This window comes from Chiloscyllium plagiosum, chromosome 18 (assembly GCF_004010195.1).
Source record: "Chiloscyllium plagiosum isolate BGI_BamShark_2017 chromosome 18, ASM401019v2, whole genome shotgun sequence".
Classification (NCBI taxonomy): Eukaryota; Metazoa; Chordata; class Chondrichthyes; order Orectolobiformes; family Hemiscylliidae; genus Chiloscyllium; species Chiloscyllium plagiosum.
The window spans coordinates 70,022,287-70,036,506 of NC_057727.1; the positions used below are offsets into that span (position 1 = coordinate 70,022,287).

Below are 14,220 nucleotides of genomic sequence, written 5' to 3' on the forward strand. Positions count from 1 at the left end.
TCCCTCTTATGCATGTAGCCATCCAGATCCCTTTTTTAATTGCTGTAATTGTACCAGCCTCCTCCACTTCCTCTGGCAGCTCATACCATACACCCACCACCTTCTACGTGAAAAGTTGCCCCTCGGGTCCCTTTTAAATCTTTCCACTCTTAGTTTTAAACCCCTGTCCTCTAGTTTTGGACTCCACTATTCTGGGACAAAGACCTTGGTTATTCAGACTATCCACACCCCTCATGACTTTGTAAACCTCTATAAGATCACCCCTTAGCCTCTGTCACTCCAGGGGAAAAAACCTCAGCCTATTCTAGAAAGAACTCAAAAGTCTTTTTGTTTAGCAACACTCCCCAGGATGTAATAGACCCAACCTATTCAACCTCTGTTTCGTTCAAACCCTCCAGTCCCAGTAACGTCCTTGTAAGTATCTTTCTGAACCCTCCAGTTTAACAACTTTCCTATAGCAGGGAAACTAGAATTAAATGCAATTTTCTAAAAGTGGCCTAACTGATGTCCTGTACTGGGACAACAATGTGATGTCCCAGCTTCTGCATTCAGTGCACTGACCAATGAAGGCAAGAGTACCAACCGCTTCCACCACCCGGCCTACCTCTGACTCCACTTTCAAGGGACTATGCACCTGCACCCTAATGTCTCTTTGTTTAGCAACATTCCTCAGGGGCCTAGCATTAACTGTGTAGGTCCTGCCTATTTGCCTCACCAAAATGGAATGCCTCATTTATTTAAATTAAAATTGGATTGAAATCCTATTTCTCAGTTGCATCCATATAACTTCATTGGATGTTATCCCAGAAATATCCTCCCTCAGTATAATCATCAGGTTATCCTTAACTAAAGCCTGTACTGCTTCCCCCACCCTCCTCCCCTTCCTATTGCATTATACTTCAGGACATTTAAGCTGCCAGACCTCCCTGAACCACATTTTTGTAATAGCTATAATATCCCACTCTCCTGTTTATCTGCCATTGCCCTTGCATCGAAATAACTGCAGTTTAATTTGTCAGTCATGCTTCATTCTCTGCCTTGCTGTTGCCTGCCTGAGTATTTGACTTATTCCCCTTACCTAGTGTACTAGTCTCATGCTTATCCCTTTTCTCACGATCTCTTTGGGTCCAGCCAACTCATTGAGAGCCTCCCAAGTTGCCCTAGCAAGGCTCCCTGCCAGGAAATTCATCCGCTTCCAATTCAGGAGCAACCTGACCTTATACAGATCACTTCTACCTCAAACTAAATCCCAATGGTCCAACAGTGTCAATTCTTCCCCCTCACACCAGGTCCTTGGCCACGCATTCATCTGCTCTCTCTTCCTATTCCTCCTCTCACTAGCACACGCACCAAGAGTAATCCTGGTATTACTACCCTCAAGGACCTACTTTTTAATCTCCTGCCTAATTTCCTATATTTTCTCTGCAGAACCTTGTTCCTTTCTCGACTTAAGTTGTTGGTACCAACATGTACAACAAATTTCTGCTGATCACTTTCCCCTTTCAAAATATTCTGCCCCCTCTCCAAGACATCCTTGATCCTGGCATCAGGGAGGCAACATACCATTCTGATGTCTTGCTGACAGCCACAGAAATATCTGTTTGTGCTTCTGACGAGAGAGTCCACTGTCATCATCAATCGCTTGAAACCTGACATACCCCAATTTACAGAAGAGCCAGTCAGGGTACCAGAAACCTGGCTGTCAGGTTTCTGGTACCTATATTCCCCTGAGAGGCCATCACCCCCTATGTTTTTCAAAACAGGATACCTTTTTGAGACGGGGATAGCCACAGGAGACTCCTGCACTTCCTGCCTCCCTCTCCTACCTTTCCTGGAGGTAACCCATCTACCTGACTGCACCTGTGGCTTTTCTCCTTTCCTGAAACTGCCATCCATTACATCCCCTGGTTCCAGTAAATTCCTCATTGCCTCTAACCGCTGATCCATGCGGTCCAGTAGGATTTGTAGCTAAACATGCTTCCTGCAGATGTAGTCTCCAAGAACATTAAAATGCTCTTTGATCTCCCACATCCAACACTTCAACCACATCACACTGCTAAAACCATATCTGCCTCTTTAACAGTTTACGGTCCCAGAAAATACCTAAAAACAAACGCAACACACTTGCAGCTTACAAATTTTTCCTAATGCATGCACCAGATGCTTTTGCATCTAGAATTCTGCAGTCATTCTCCATTCAAGTAATACTTTTTAAAAAAATTCTTCCTGCCAAAGTGAGGAAAATACACATTATCCCACATTATGATCCAACTGCTAGTTTTGCTCACTCGTTAAAGCTATTTTTGCCCATTGGCATTCTGCTTGCATCCTCCTCACAACAAAATTTCCTGTTGATCTTGGCATTAACTGAAACTTGAGTTATTGTGCCAATAGTCATGGAAGTTACTCTTCTACCAGAGCTACAAGCTCCTTGTTGAATGAAACTCCAGTCAACGCTGTTCCGGCCCAGGGATCAGTGCACAAGCTGCGTTGTTCAAGTTGGTTTCCTTGGCCACAAAAATTTGCTTCATGACGGGACTCCTTCAATATTGAACCAGAAAGTGACTGTTGAGCATTGTGGGACATCCTGAGATTGTGAAAGGCATTACCTAAATGCAAGTCTTTCTGTTTTTTTCTTTAAAATGAGGACTTTATCCAGCCCATGTATATGGGATTTTCCAAAAGTAGTGCCATGATTAATGTTTTACCTGATACGAAAAGACAAAATTCTATTTTTCACAGAATGTAAAGAAAATTACTGACAGTTCTACAGACTACTGCTCAAGGAATCCAACTTGTCAAGGGTTTGCATCAGACCCAAATGCTAAATATTCCTTTTCAGGATTTCAAGGTCATATCCTGAAATTTCGAAGCAAGTTAGCATGTTTTTTTTTCAGGCAGCCCATACTAGCTAGATGCATTTAGCTCGATGTTATAGGGAATAGATTTCCACTTTGGCAGGTTCATGATCACACTGACTTCAAAATAACGCTACGTTGAAAACCTTTCAACAAGCCATTGGGTTGTACACTTCCACATCCAGATTTCAGAGAAGGCAAAAGATGTTAAATGCTGGAATACAGATTGACGTAATCATGTTCTTTCAAAGTTTTCATAACTTCTTTGTTCTGTGGAAATTTCCAACATTAAAGGCCTTCCTCAGTCAGAGTCATTAGCTCATTGACAATTCCTCAAACGGAGACAACTTCAAAGGTAAGTTTGTCTTCTCAATCGTCAATCAGAAACATTGTTTGAGATCCTGCAGAGATTTAATACTTGTGTCCACACTATGTATAGTGAGGTTGCTTCATCCAGTCATTTCAAGAAGGATTTATAACATGGTTCATCCAAGACTAAAGATTCACATAGTCTGATTCTGAGAAGCTTCAAGAAACTCACACAAGATCTTCAAACAATCGTGCTTCTTTGTCCCAAGCATTCAATTCTTAAGTTCAAGTTTCTAAACTTCAGAGAAGATTCCTTGAGCTAAATGTCTTTATTCTAACAGTCCCACTTTATTTGGAAGATTGATAGAGGTATAGGCAGTAGTGATTTGCCACCTCTTTACTGGGTGAAGACGTTTTGATTCCTGGACCTGTTCTGTCCCTGTGGGATGGATAGATTGTGAGCACTAGAGTAAGGCTGAGAGAGATTTACAAGGAAAAAGAATGAGTCCATGTATTTCTCATGAGTTTCCAAACCATTTTATTCCTATGTGAAAAATACCAAACACAGCTAAACCAGAATGAGAGAGAGCTTGGCCATTATGCCATTTTTATCCGTGCAACCTGCTGAATTGATTATGCTTTACTGGCTTTGAAGAGCTAATATAGCTGGAAACTAGTCTTCATGTAAATTCATTGAGTCGAGCCCTATCGTGTTAACCTTCATATTTGACGACTACCTTCCTTCCTTGTCCTATCAATTACACCTGAGCTGCCAATAGTGTGACAAGATCTTTTGTTTTTCTAAGAACTATTTAAAAAGGCAAAAGTGTCCAGAGCAGCATACCCCTACAGGTCAGTTGTATTTCCTAGAACAGTGTGACTCTTCTGACCACTGCATCAAACAACACACATTTTCACTACAAACTACAGGTTTTGAAACTCCAGTTGACTTTTAGAAAATCTTTCTCCCACTTCATTGGATATGATGCATCACGTGGTCATCACATAATTCTTCCTTAACCCTCATTTACCTTCTGTGCTCACTGTTTCAATCACATTTCTGGCCAGTTCAGATGGGAAAATCAGTTCAAGGCATAACCTATCAGCATCGAGCTTCGTGAAGGGTACTTGGTCACAGCAACAACATGGTAACTTGTCTTTTATAGCAAAGTACAAGAACAGTAAAACATGACAAAGCACTTCACAAGAGTGTTATTCAATTTGAAATTAACCTCGTGAGGGATTAAGGTTTTAAGGTGTTTTAAAAGATAAGCAAATAGGAAAAGATTTGGTTGTGTTTTACAATTTTGCACCAGACCATTTCTCCCTAACAGATGGGACTGAATTTGTTTGGCCCTGAGGTGGTGGTAGTCGAGGAAATGGCTGATAAAAGGGCAGGGCCTCCCATCTGGATGGCTTCCCATTGCTGTACTGCCAATTGAGAAGTTCCCCCCAGTGGTGGGCTGGGGTATGGATTAGCTACACCCTGAAAAGGGGCAGGTTGCCTCTTAAGGACTCCAATCAGAGGACCACTGGCATTCTGCTGATGGTAGGAGCTGCCATCCTTTCAGTTTCTTGGAGCAGCCTTGGGATGGGCAGTGGTAGTGGAAGGTAGTGGAGACCCAGAGAGAGGCCATGGGTCAATGAAGATCTTTTGAAGGAGCCTGCTGTTTTGAGCCATCAGGTCGATGTCTTTCTGAAGCCTCTATCGCCACTTCCTCCTGGTGGCTGTACGGATGATCCAGGACTGGTAGCTCTCTGGGTAGGCCAGGAGCAAGGCTGAGCTTGAAGACAGCAAATTGAGATACCACATTTGAACCAGTTCTGTTGTTGGCAGTTTTGGGCTCTGAACCCCAATATTCGCCCTGATGTTGGGCCCTGAAATTAGCAGTAAAATTCTGCCTTGACTCTCATCTAATCCTCTTCTATCCATCTCCACGCTTCACTTCCCAAAGGTTCATGTGCCGGAGATGTTTTGAATGGTGGCTGGGACAATCAATGTGCCATGTTTTGAAGTTCTCGTCAGAAATTATACGCATTTTTTTTGGATCAGGAGATTATAATGCTAAACATTTTTTATTATCAACAACCATACATTCTTTAAAAGGAAACATTGTTTTGTTGATATTTATAGTAAGGCACTGTATGCCCGATCGAGTAAAGGACATACATCATTATAGTCGGTTTGTTTCTTTTGTTAACAAGCCATGAGTAATTGCATTGTACAAACTAATCTTAAATCATTGGGTCGAGAAAACTTGCTCTATTTCTCTCTCAATACACCCAACACCCTATTGTTAATCAGGCTGTTCACTGGATGCCCAAATTGATCTTGGCTGATAAACTGAATCTGACCCTTCAAATGGCACAGGTAAGTATCAGGAACACTGATAGAGCCCAACACGTGGTGCTTCCTGAGAATCAGAAGAGGAAGATTGTATTCACAATTAAATGAACTAACCTGTATTTAGACACTATGCATGATCCCAAGATGTCTCAGAGTGCTAATATAGCCTATGAAATACTTTTGAGGTGTGGTCACTGTTATAACATAGGAAGCCCAGTGGACAATTTTGTGTACAAAGTTCCCACAGAGAGACAATGAGATTAAGATCAACACATCTATTTTAATTTTATCACTTGACGGATAAACATCAGCTGTAATAATGCAGTTGTCACAAAAAGCCTCTGTCCTCAAAGTTTCACCAAATGTCTAAACTAATTTAGTTATCCGAGATTGTAAAAAGTTTGTGGCTGAGTTTTATAGATCTTTCAATCTAAATGATGATCTCTTTCAATCTCCAGTTGTGTTTGGGACAGGTTCTGGTTGGAGGGGAATTTCTATGAAATGACATAGCAAGCAAGCAAGCATCACTCTCCCATTATGTGGCTACTATTTAAATGTTTCCATCTTGGAACATGAGTGGACCATTCTGCCTCTCGTGTCTCTTCTACTATTCAATTAGGTCATGGCAGGTCTGCACCTCCGCTTTTATTTACCAACTTATACTCTATACCACTTGGAGACCAATGCACAGCAGAGAGGGGAGTGGGAACTGTTTCTGCTTTCTACAATGTAGATAGGTTGCTTCCTGATTTTGCTTTCAAAAGACCGAACTGTAATTTTATACTCCCTTGTTTTTGATTCCCCATCAAAGGAAATGGCTTTTCCATATCTACTCAATCAAACATTTTGGATGCTGGCAATTTGCCAGGAAATGTGTATTGAGTACAAGTAGAACAGGAACTAGCTTTGGCATTTTTTTACACTTACATGGAACTTGGGCTTCACTAGCAATGTTATTGACCATTACCTTGAGGGCCTGATGATTTCAGAGGTTTGGTAAGTATCAACCACATGCTGAAGTTTTGAGTTACAAGTAGACAGTATGTTAGGTTTATGTCCTAAAGGACATTAGTGATTTTATGGTTAACATTGCTGAAGGTAACTTTCCATTCCAGATGCGTTACATGTATTACGTATTTGGATTTAAAATCCTCCAGTTGTTAGTGGTGGGATTTGAACCCCTATCCCCAGATAATTAGCCTGGGCCTCTGGATTATTAGGCCAGTGACAGTGCCACTATGTTCCTTTCCACATCTCTTTTTTTTTGCATTCCCTAACACTCCAAAGTCTGGCTGAGAGCTCAATGGTAAAGAGTCCTAGCTGGCAGTGAACAACCAGAAACCGGGAAACTGATTTGTGCAAATGATTAGGGTGGTGGATAACATCCAGAGAACCTTCTGTGACAGGGTGCCAAGTAGTTGATTAAACATGTAGCTTTAGGAAGCATTCCTGATTTGGATGAAGCAATTTGAGATTACAAGAGTTTCAAGACTACTCCACTTCAATAATATACACACACAATCAGAAACTCCCATGTTCATCTTTGTGAAAGTTTAGCAACTAAGAAAATTTGCATTTAGTTATCACCAATAAAAAGTTTATTGATTTTAGCTTCCGGGTACAAAGCCTACATTCCTTTTATCGGTTTCTAACCAGAATCGAACTTGCAAATTTTAGTAATATGCTCGATTCTCCTCTTAAATCATTCTAACTTAATCCTACCATTGCCATTCCTACCCGACATATACATACATATGTAATGCTAGGGAGGCTATCTGTGACATTAAAATAAAGATTCTGGGGGGTCGGGGGGGCGGAAGCTTAACAGCATATATATTGATATTTGCATTAGTGGGGGGGAATCTCAAACTACAGGACACAGTTACAAAATAACAAGAAACTAATTTAAACTGAGATGCAAAGGAGTTTTTTTTCTCCTAAAGTATACTAAGTGTCTGGAATTTTCTAACCTAGAGAATTGAGATGGCTAAATCACAAAGTATTTAAAGAGGAGGTACACAGGTCTTTGAAATATCAGGGAATTGAGGGCTACCAGGATCTGGCACAGAAAAGGCGTTGAGGCCTGGAACAAATCAACCATGATCTTGCTGAATGGTAGGGTAGACTTGAGGGGTCAAATGGCCTATTCCTGCTGCACTTTCTTATGCAAAGAAGACACACAGTCTCTGGCCCCAGCTCCACAAAGGGGTCAATGGCTTCCCTCTTTGACTTCCTGCTTATTTGGACACGGTCCATGAGTTATTTTAAAGAATGAGGAAGAGCATTCTAATGAGCAGGCACCCTCTGAGGGCTAATGTGGACAGCTGCATTTGCTGTACTACAAAAGTTAAAGTTATACAGACCTGTAATAGTACGTCTCTCAATCTTGCAAAAATGTAAACGGCTTGTTGCTAATGCATTATAATTAAGCAGCTGTTAGCAATGCTGTTTTCTCTGCAGATTATAATAATTTGTCTTGCTCGAATGTACAATTATAACTTGCAATAATAACATTTGCCTGTTTATTCACACTAACGTGTAATGTGGATCACACGAGAAGTAAGAGAAGCCTCTCCCTAAAAGTAATGCATTTGAGCTAGCCAGAGACAAATGATGTCAGGAGGTTGGATGAGCATTCCATTATCAGATGATTTGCCAATGTAAACCATCTGATTCAAATCCTCCGAGCTACTTTAATGTGCTGCATTTCTGAGAACATAAATTTCTCAAGAAGCAACGCTTTAATGGAATGTCTGGTGTGCTTTGTTTTTAGATGACAGAACAAAGGAAGCAAAAGCAACGAATCGGTCTTCTTGGACATCCTCCGCACATGAACATTAACCCACAGCAACCGGCCTAATGAGTAGACGGCATGTTCTATCAAAATAGATGGGCTCAGGATCTTTCACCCAACTACTGAACCAGTATAAGTCATCAAATGTTTACTTGTGTGCACCATAGGAATAAATGACACTTCTTTATAGTCTTGGTTTCTTGCTACTTATACCTAGATCCCTAAGGAACTTTGTTCTGTCTCACTCATTGACATGTTCTGCTTCCATTTCTGCCAAAGAAGGAATCCCAAGTGTTCTTCAAAGGTCTCCATTTGGAAGCAACAGAGTTGTATAATAAAAAAAAAAGCACATTTGAAGAGCCGGCTGTCAAGATAATGGGTAGGGCAGAGGTTTTTGTATGTACAGAAAAATAGTTGTGTAACCAGTATTTAATGTCCTATTTTTGTAAGTTTACTGTGCAATATGACTAATGAATATGCAAATACTCTATATAACTTTGCATTTGTAGATGAGCACTGAAATGTACTACCTGTGAAGAGCCACATTGTCTTTTGCTAAATGAATAGCCACCTGTTTATTTTCTTTGAAGCTGAGAGAGAATGAATGGTAAATTTTGTATATTTGCTGCCTTAGATTAGTTTTGTATAAGTACCTCAGTTTACAGATGGCAGACAAGTCTGTGACCAAGAGAGTAGTGTTAATGACAGAAAATATACACAAAGCACTAATATTATACAAGTCAAGCGTGGTATTGACAGTTGTAAGATGCATAAGAAAAGCTATTTAATAAATATGTAAAGCTGCTTTGGTGTGAGTTATTTGAGTTTTTTGTGCCTATTTCAATATTTATTTCCTATTGATATTTAGAATTTGATCCTGGTGGAATGTTTTGATGGCAATCTGTTAAAAATGAAAATGGTTCCAAATTAGTTTAAGCAGTCAGTTCATGCATACACTTTTATAATTGGAACAAGTTACCCAGCCCAAATGGCATGCTTCATATTTTGCTGAAGAAAATAATATTTACTAAATTTATTTTAATTTCAAGACATGGCATCACATCTATAGGTTAGAGTTACCATCGACTGACCATTGCTGGAATGTGTGGACTTCAGTTGAAAGCAAAATTTGGCCCGCCATCCCACTTCTCCCAATGCATAAGGCAATAGGTCAACGTTGTCACTGGAATGAAGTACTAGAGCTTCTCTGGGAATCTTTACCCTATCTACAGGAGAATTGTAGTGCAGAAGGAAGCCATTTGGCCCCATCATGTCTGCACTGGTTGACTGAGCACTTAAGTATGAGAGAGGGTGAGGATAGAACTGGACTGAAGACAAGACTTTTTTTTTGTTTTGTTGGGTACTTACTTCCCCCCTTTTTAAATACTTAAATCCCCTGAACTGATCCTTCTATAACTGAAACCTGTTTAGTGTCGGTAAAAATCCGTAAAGGTGCCAGAGGCTGCTTTGAGTAAAAGTTTCAATAGTTAATATTTCGACATCTCAAAAAGCAGGCAAGAACAGAGAAATGACTCTATTGACTTTTTGCAATAAAGATTGTAAAGTCATTATAGAGGAATTGAAATAATCTTAAATTATATGTTTTGGCTCTTTCCCAACCCCTTCCCCTGAATGACTAGCTACATTCTCTGAGGAATATTTCATTAAGGGTAATATCAGGGATTCCCAATAGTTTGAGAAAGGAGTACTGGCCAGTATTGAAAGACTGCTAGTACTCTGAATAGCCATGGGTCTGTTTTGCACTAAAAAGCAGAATACTGCAGATGTCAATATAGGCATTTATGAAGCACCTTGCCCCTGAAACAGGATCTCCCAAAGTGCTTACAGGCAAATAGGGTAGGGTCCTCCAACCAGCAATGTGGTAGTGGATGGACAATCTGTGTGATGTGGTTGAGGAATAAATGTCAGCCAGCACCTGGGGAACTCTCCCATTTATATGTATCTGAGAGGGCAGATTGGTTTCATGTTACATCAAAAAACAATTACATGACACCGCAGCACTTTCTTGCTGTTGTAACAGAGCACGAGTGTCCATTTCGTATACAAATGCCTGGAGCATTCTTCTGATATTCTTCTGATATCTCACCGAGATGAATAAGATCTGAAACAGAAAATGTTGGTGTCTCTCCTGTTGGCATAGGTTGAGAAACACAAGTCACTAGGCCTCTTGCTTTTCGGCCCTCAAGTGAAATGGTGCACTCACGTACAATCTTTCACTAGAATAACTAACCAGTTTCCTGAGGCACAGAGGTGTACTCCATGCCATTTAGAAGTGCAACTGGGCAAGGAGCCTGAGCGTTCAGTATAGGAATGGGGGAGGGGCATGCTATAAATTAAAGGGAGAATTTGCTATCGGAATATCATCAAACAAAGTGATTTTTTTCAAAAATTTGTTTGATGTTTGCGTATCAATGACAAGGATGGAATTTATTGTCTGTCCTTCAAAACGTGGTTTTAAACTTAAGCTGCAGTAACAATATGATTGGGGAGGGAGTTTCAGGTTTTGAGCCCTGTCAATGAAGGAAGAGAATTATACTTGCAAGTCATCCAGGGGAACGTGGAGCTGCTGTCTTGCCAGGTCTTTTGTTGTTCTAGGTGGAAGCTTCCGTTTCGGAGGGGCTGACCAAAAATAAAAGTGCTGCTTTAGGTAATTACTTCAGTCCAGCTTTGTCCGCAGTGCTGCTCCAATGGAGTCTATGGTGGAGGGAGTGAGTGGTTATAGTCATCTGCCAATCAAGTGGGCTACCTTGGCTTTGAGCTTCTTTGAGTGGTGTTGGAGCTGACTAGAGCTATGGGGAATAACTCACCCCAGACTTCCCAACCTCCAAAATGTGGGTTTGTAGCTCAGTGTTTATGTATATTTCAAGCATATCCCATAGGTTGTAAAGTAACTTGAGTCAGCATGCAGTGGTGAGTGGGGACATCTAATTGAAAGTTTCTCTACTCAGAACAAAAGATAGATTTACAGGGTGGGAACCATGTGGTGTGTTGTTTACCAAAGGATGTAATTTTTTTGAAAGAAAGGAAATATGTATAGGAGTTAATAAGTAACAGCAATAATTGATATTAGTGTGCACCTGCCATGGAGATCAGAAATACGACTCATGTGGTGACAATGTGCTTTATCCTGAGAGCCCCGACACCTCCACACTGGTCTCTGATGTTCTACGTCTGCATATGTCCAGTTCCCAGCTACCCTGCCAGAAACGGGGACACCTCATTTCCATGTTTCAAGCTCTGTTCAGTAGAAAGGAGCTTTAAATTTCTTGCAATGTTTGGGGACCTGTCGGGTGCATTGCAATGAAAGCCCAAGCAGGACTCAGAGGCTGAACAAGCTGGGGCTGTTTTCCCTTGAGCTTCGCAGGCTGAGAGGTGACCTTATAGAGGTTTACAAAATTATGAGGGGCGTGGATAGGGTAAATAAGCAAAGTCTTTTCCCTGGGGTCAGGGAGTCCAGAACTAGAGGGCATAGGTTTAGGTTGAGAGGGGAAAGATATAAAAGAGATCTAAGGGTTAACTTTTTCACACAGAGGGTGGTACGTGTAAGAAATGAGCTGTCAGAGGAAGTGGTGGAGGCTGGTACAATTGCAACATTTAAGAGGCATTTGGATGGGTATATGAATAGGAAGGGTTTGAAGGGATATGGACTGGGTGCTGGCAGGTGGGACTAGATTGGGTTGGGATATCTGGTCGGCATAGACGGGTTGGACGGAAGGGTCTGTTTCCATGCTGTACATCTCTATGACTCTATGACTTGTTGCATTGCATTGGGAAATGGGGTGAATCCGCACACTCTCCCCCCCAATCTGGGTGTTGCTTACAAAGCTCAGCATGGAAGGGCGGAGATGTTTTTGATCAACCTGCTCAGAAACGCTGTGATAAGGGTAGGTGTGGGACTTGAACCCAGATTCTCTGGCCCAGAGGTAGGAACACTACCACTGCCCTGCAAGAGCCATGCTAAGCTAGCTGGAGCGAACCCGTCCAAGTGTGGACGTTGAAGATTCCCTGGGGAACAAAGAGGAAAGTGAAGCCCCTGATAACCTTTGAGTTTGGGCAGATCATTGAGGTGGGGTGGGGCGGAATCTGATTCGGAAAAATGGCAGAAGCTGTTGAGGGGAAGAGCTGACAACCATCAAGCCAGAGAAATCAAGTGAGCGGCTTGGCCCATCGAGCCTGGGAATGAATAGTTGTTTTTCATTCAGTGTGGCCACTGACACGTTTACAGTTGTTGGAAATCCCCGAGACAGTCTTGTCCATTGAGTTCGACGCACAGAGAGAGAGAGAAAAATACCCGTCACTACAGATCAAGTTTAACCTTGTGCAAAGATAAGTGGTTTGGTAAAATACGTTTTTGGGGGCGAGTGAACCTTTTAACAGGCACAAGGTGTAACAGGGGACGAGACAATGTGGATTAAGCAACAGTGTGTAACATTACCTTCCCCGTGTCCAGGCGAATACACAAAAGATAACACCCACACACGGTTGCAGTGTGTTTTTTTTGGCGTTAAAGTGTTTCTTCTCTTTGCAGACTCCTTTTCTAAATAAAATATGATTTTTACTTTTGCAAGAAATGGGGAGGGAAATAAGCAGATGTCAGATTAATTTGGATGCAACGAAGAGGAAAATCAAGAGGATTTTGGGATGGGCTGAATGGCCTCTGCCTGACATGTACACTGCTGTGCTCTTCCAGCACCACTAATCCAGAATCTGGTTTCCAGCATCTGCAGTCATTGTTTTTACCTTACCATGTACACTTAGGGTCCAACTATCCCTCGGCTATTCCTACTCACCCCCCCGCCCCCCAAAAACGTTTCCTCTCGAGTCTTCCAAGAAGTGAAGCTTGATGGTCCTGAACATGGTTACAAGCAACACGAGTGCAAAACATGTTTATTTTTATTAAAGTATGTGCTTAGAACAGTGATTATACATTTATATATATGTATAGTTTAAAAAGCGTTGAGGCTATTCGACTGGGTGAGGCAGCACGTCATATGAAGAAACTTTCAGGAACCCATCCAATTTGAGTTGGCGAGTCGAGCTGGTGATTGCTGCTTCGTATCCAACTCGGAGGAGGTCACATTCGTTACGCAAAGCGCTACCGCCCGAAATTGCGGAGGCCGGAAAAGTCTGCTGCCGTGGGCTCCTGCTCGGGATACGGTGCACGGGAGGGGTGTGTGGGGCACTTCGCCTGTCTGGTTCCTGGGTCAGCCCTGTCTCACCTTCACAATCAGGGGACGTGCGTTTCCACGTGAATCCAACTGCAGATGACCCTATGGGAACCTTAGACTGAGTTGAGCCGAAAAGGGCTGAACGTCTACTGTAATGCTTCGAAAACGCTGACCCTTAACTTAAGAGAGAGGAAGAAGACATCGAGTCGCGTTCCTTCAACTGGATCCTCTGAGATGTTTAAAATAAAGTAGAATTCAAAATCTCAAAACCACCTTTCAATAATTTCATATAGAAGCGATTCTTCCTAAAAGGATATCCTGCGCCCACTATTAACTTGGAGAGTGGGTTCATTTCGGACGTGTTTTTAAAAATATATATATATATGTAAGTAAATCACGAATGTAACAAGGGTAATAGTAACATCGGGAAACGAAAGGGCACGACCCCAAGTCGTCTCTCCTCCCCCTTTTCATTCCTCGATATTGTTGTTTAGGGTAGGGATTGAGGCTGCTGTTGGTGGTGGTGTCCCTGTGACTGGTGTGTTCAGTCTTATCTGCTGTCACGTTCCTCTCCCCATGGTCACAGACTGTGTAAAAAAAAAACCCAGCCTCTGCCTGTGTGTGGTCCTCGCCAGCGTTTTGCCAAAGGGACCTCACGTTACCCCGCACGGTGCATTTAAGGCGGGGCCAAATGTCAGCAGACAAGGTGCAGGTAGCGAACAG

At 41.9% G+C, this 14,220-nt stretch overlaps 1 protein-coding gene across 1 annotated transcript in view; it reads left to right on the forward strand.

The window, feature by feature from the left end:
• itpr1b (inositol 1,4,5-trisphosphate receptor, type 1b) overlaps positions 1 to 9,113 on the forward strand; it is a 506,200-nt gene extending 497,087 nt beyond the window's left edge. The window contains exon 59 of the mRNA XM_043708559.1: positions 8,288 to 9,113. Within this exon, the coding sequence (XP_043564494.1) occupies positions 8,288 to 8,374 (87 nt within the window). The 3' untranslated portion in view covers positions 8,375 to 9,113. The remainder of the gene's footprint in view (positions 1 to 8,287) is intronic.
• Positions 9,114 to 14,220: the final 5,107 nt, after the last annotated feature.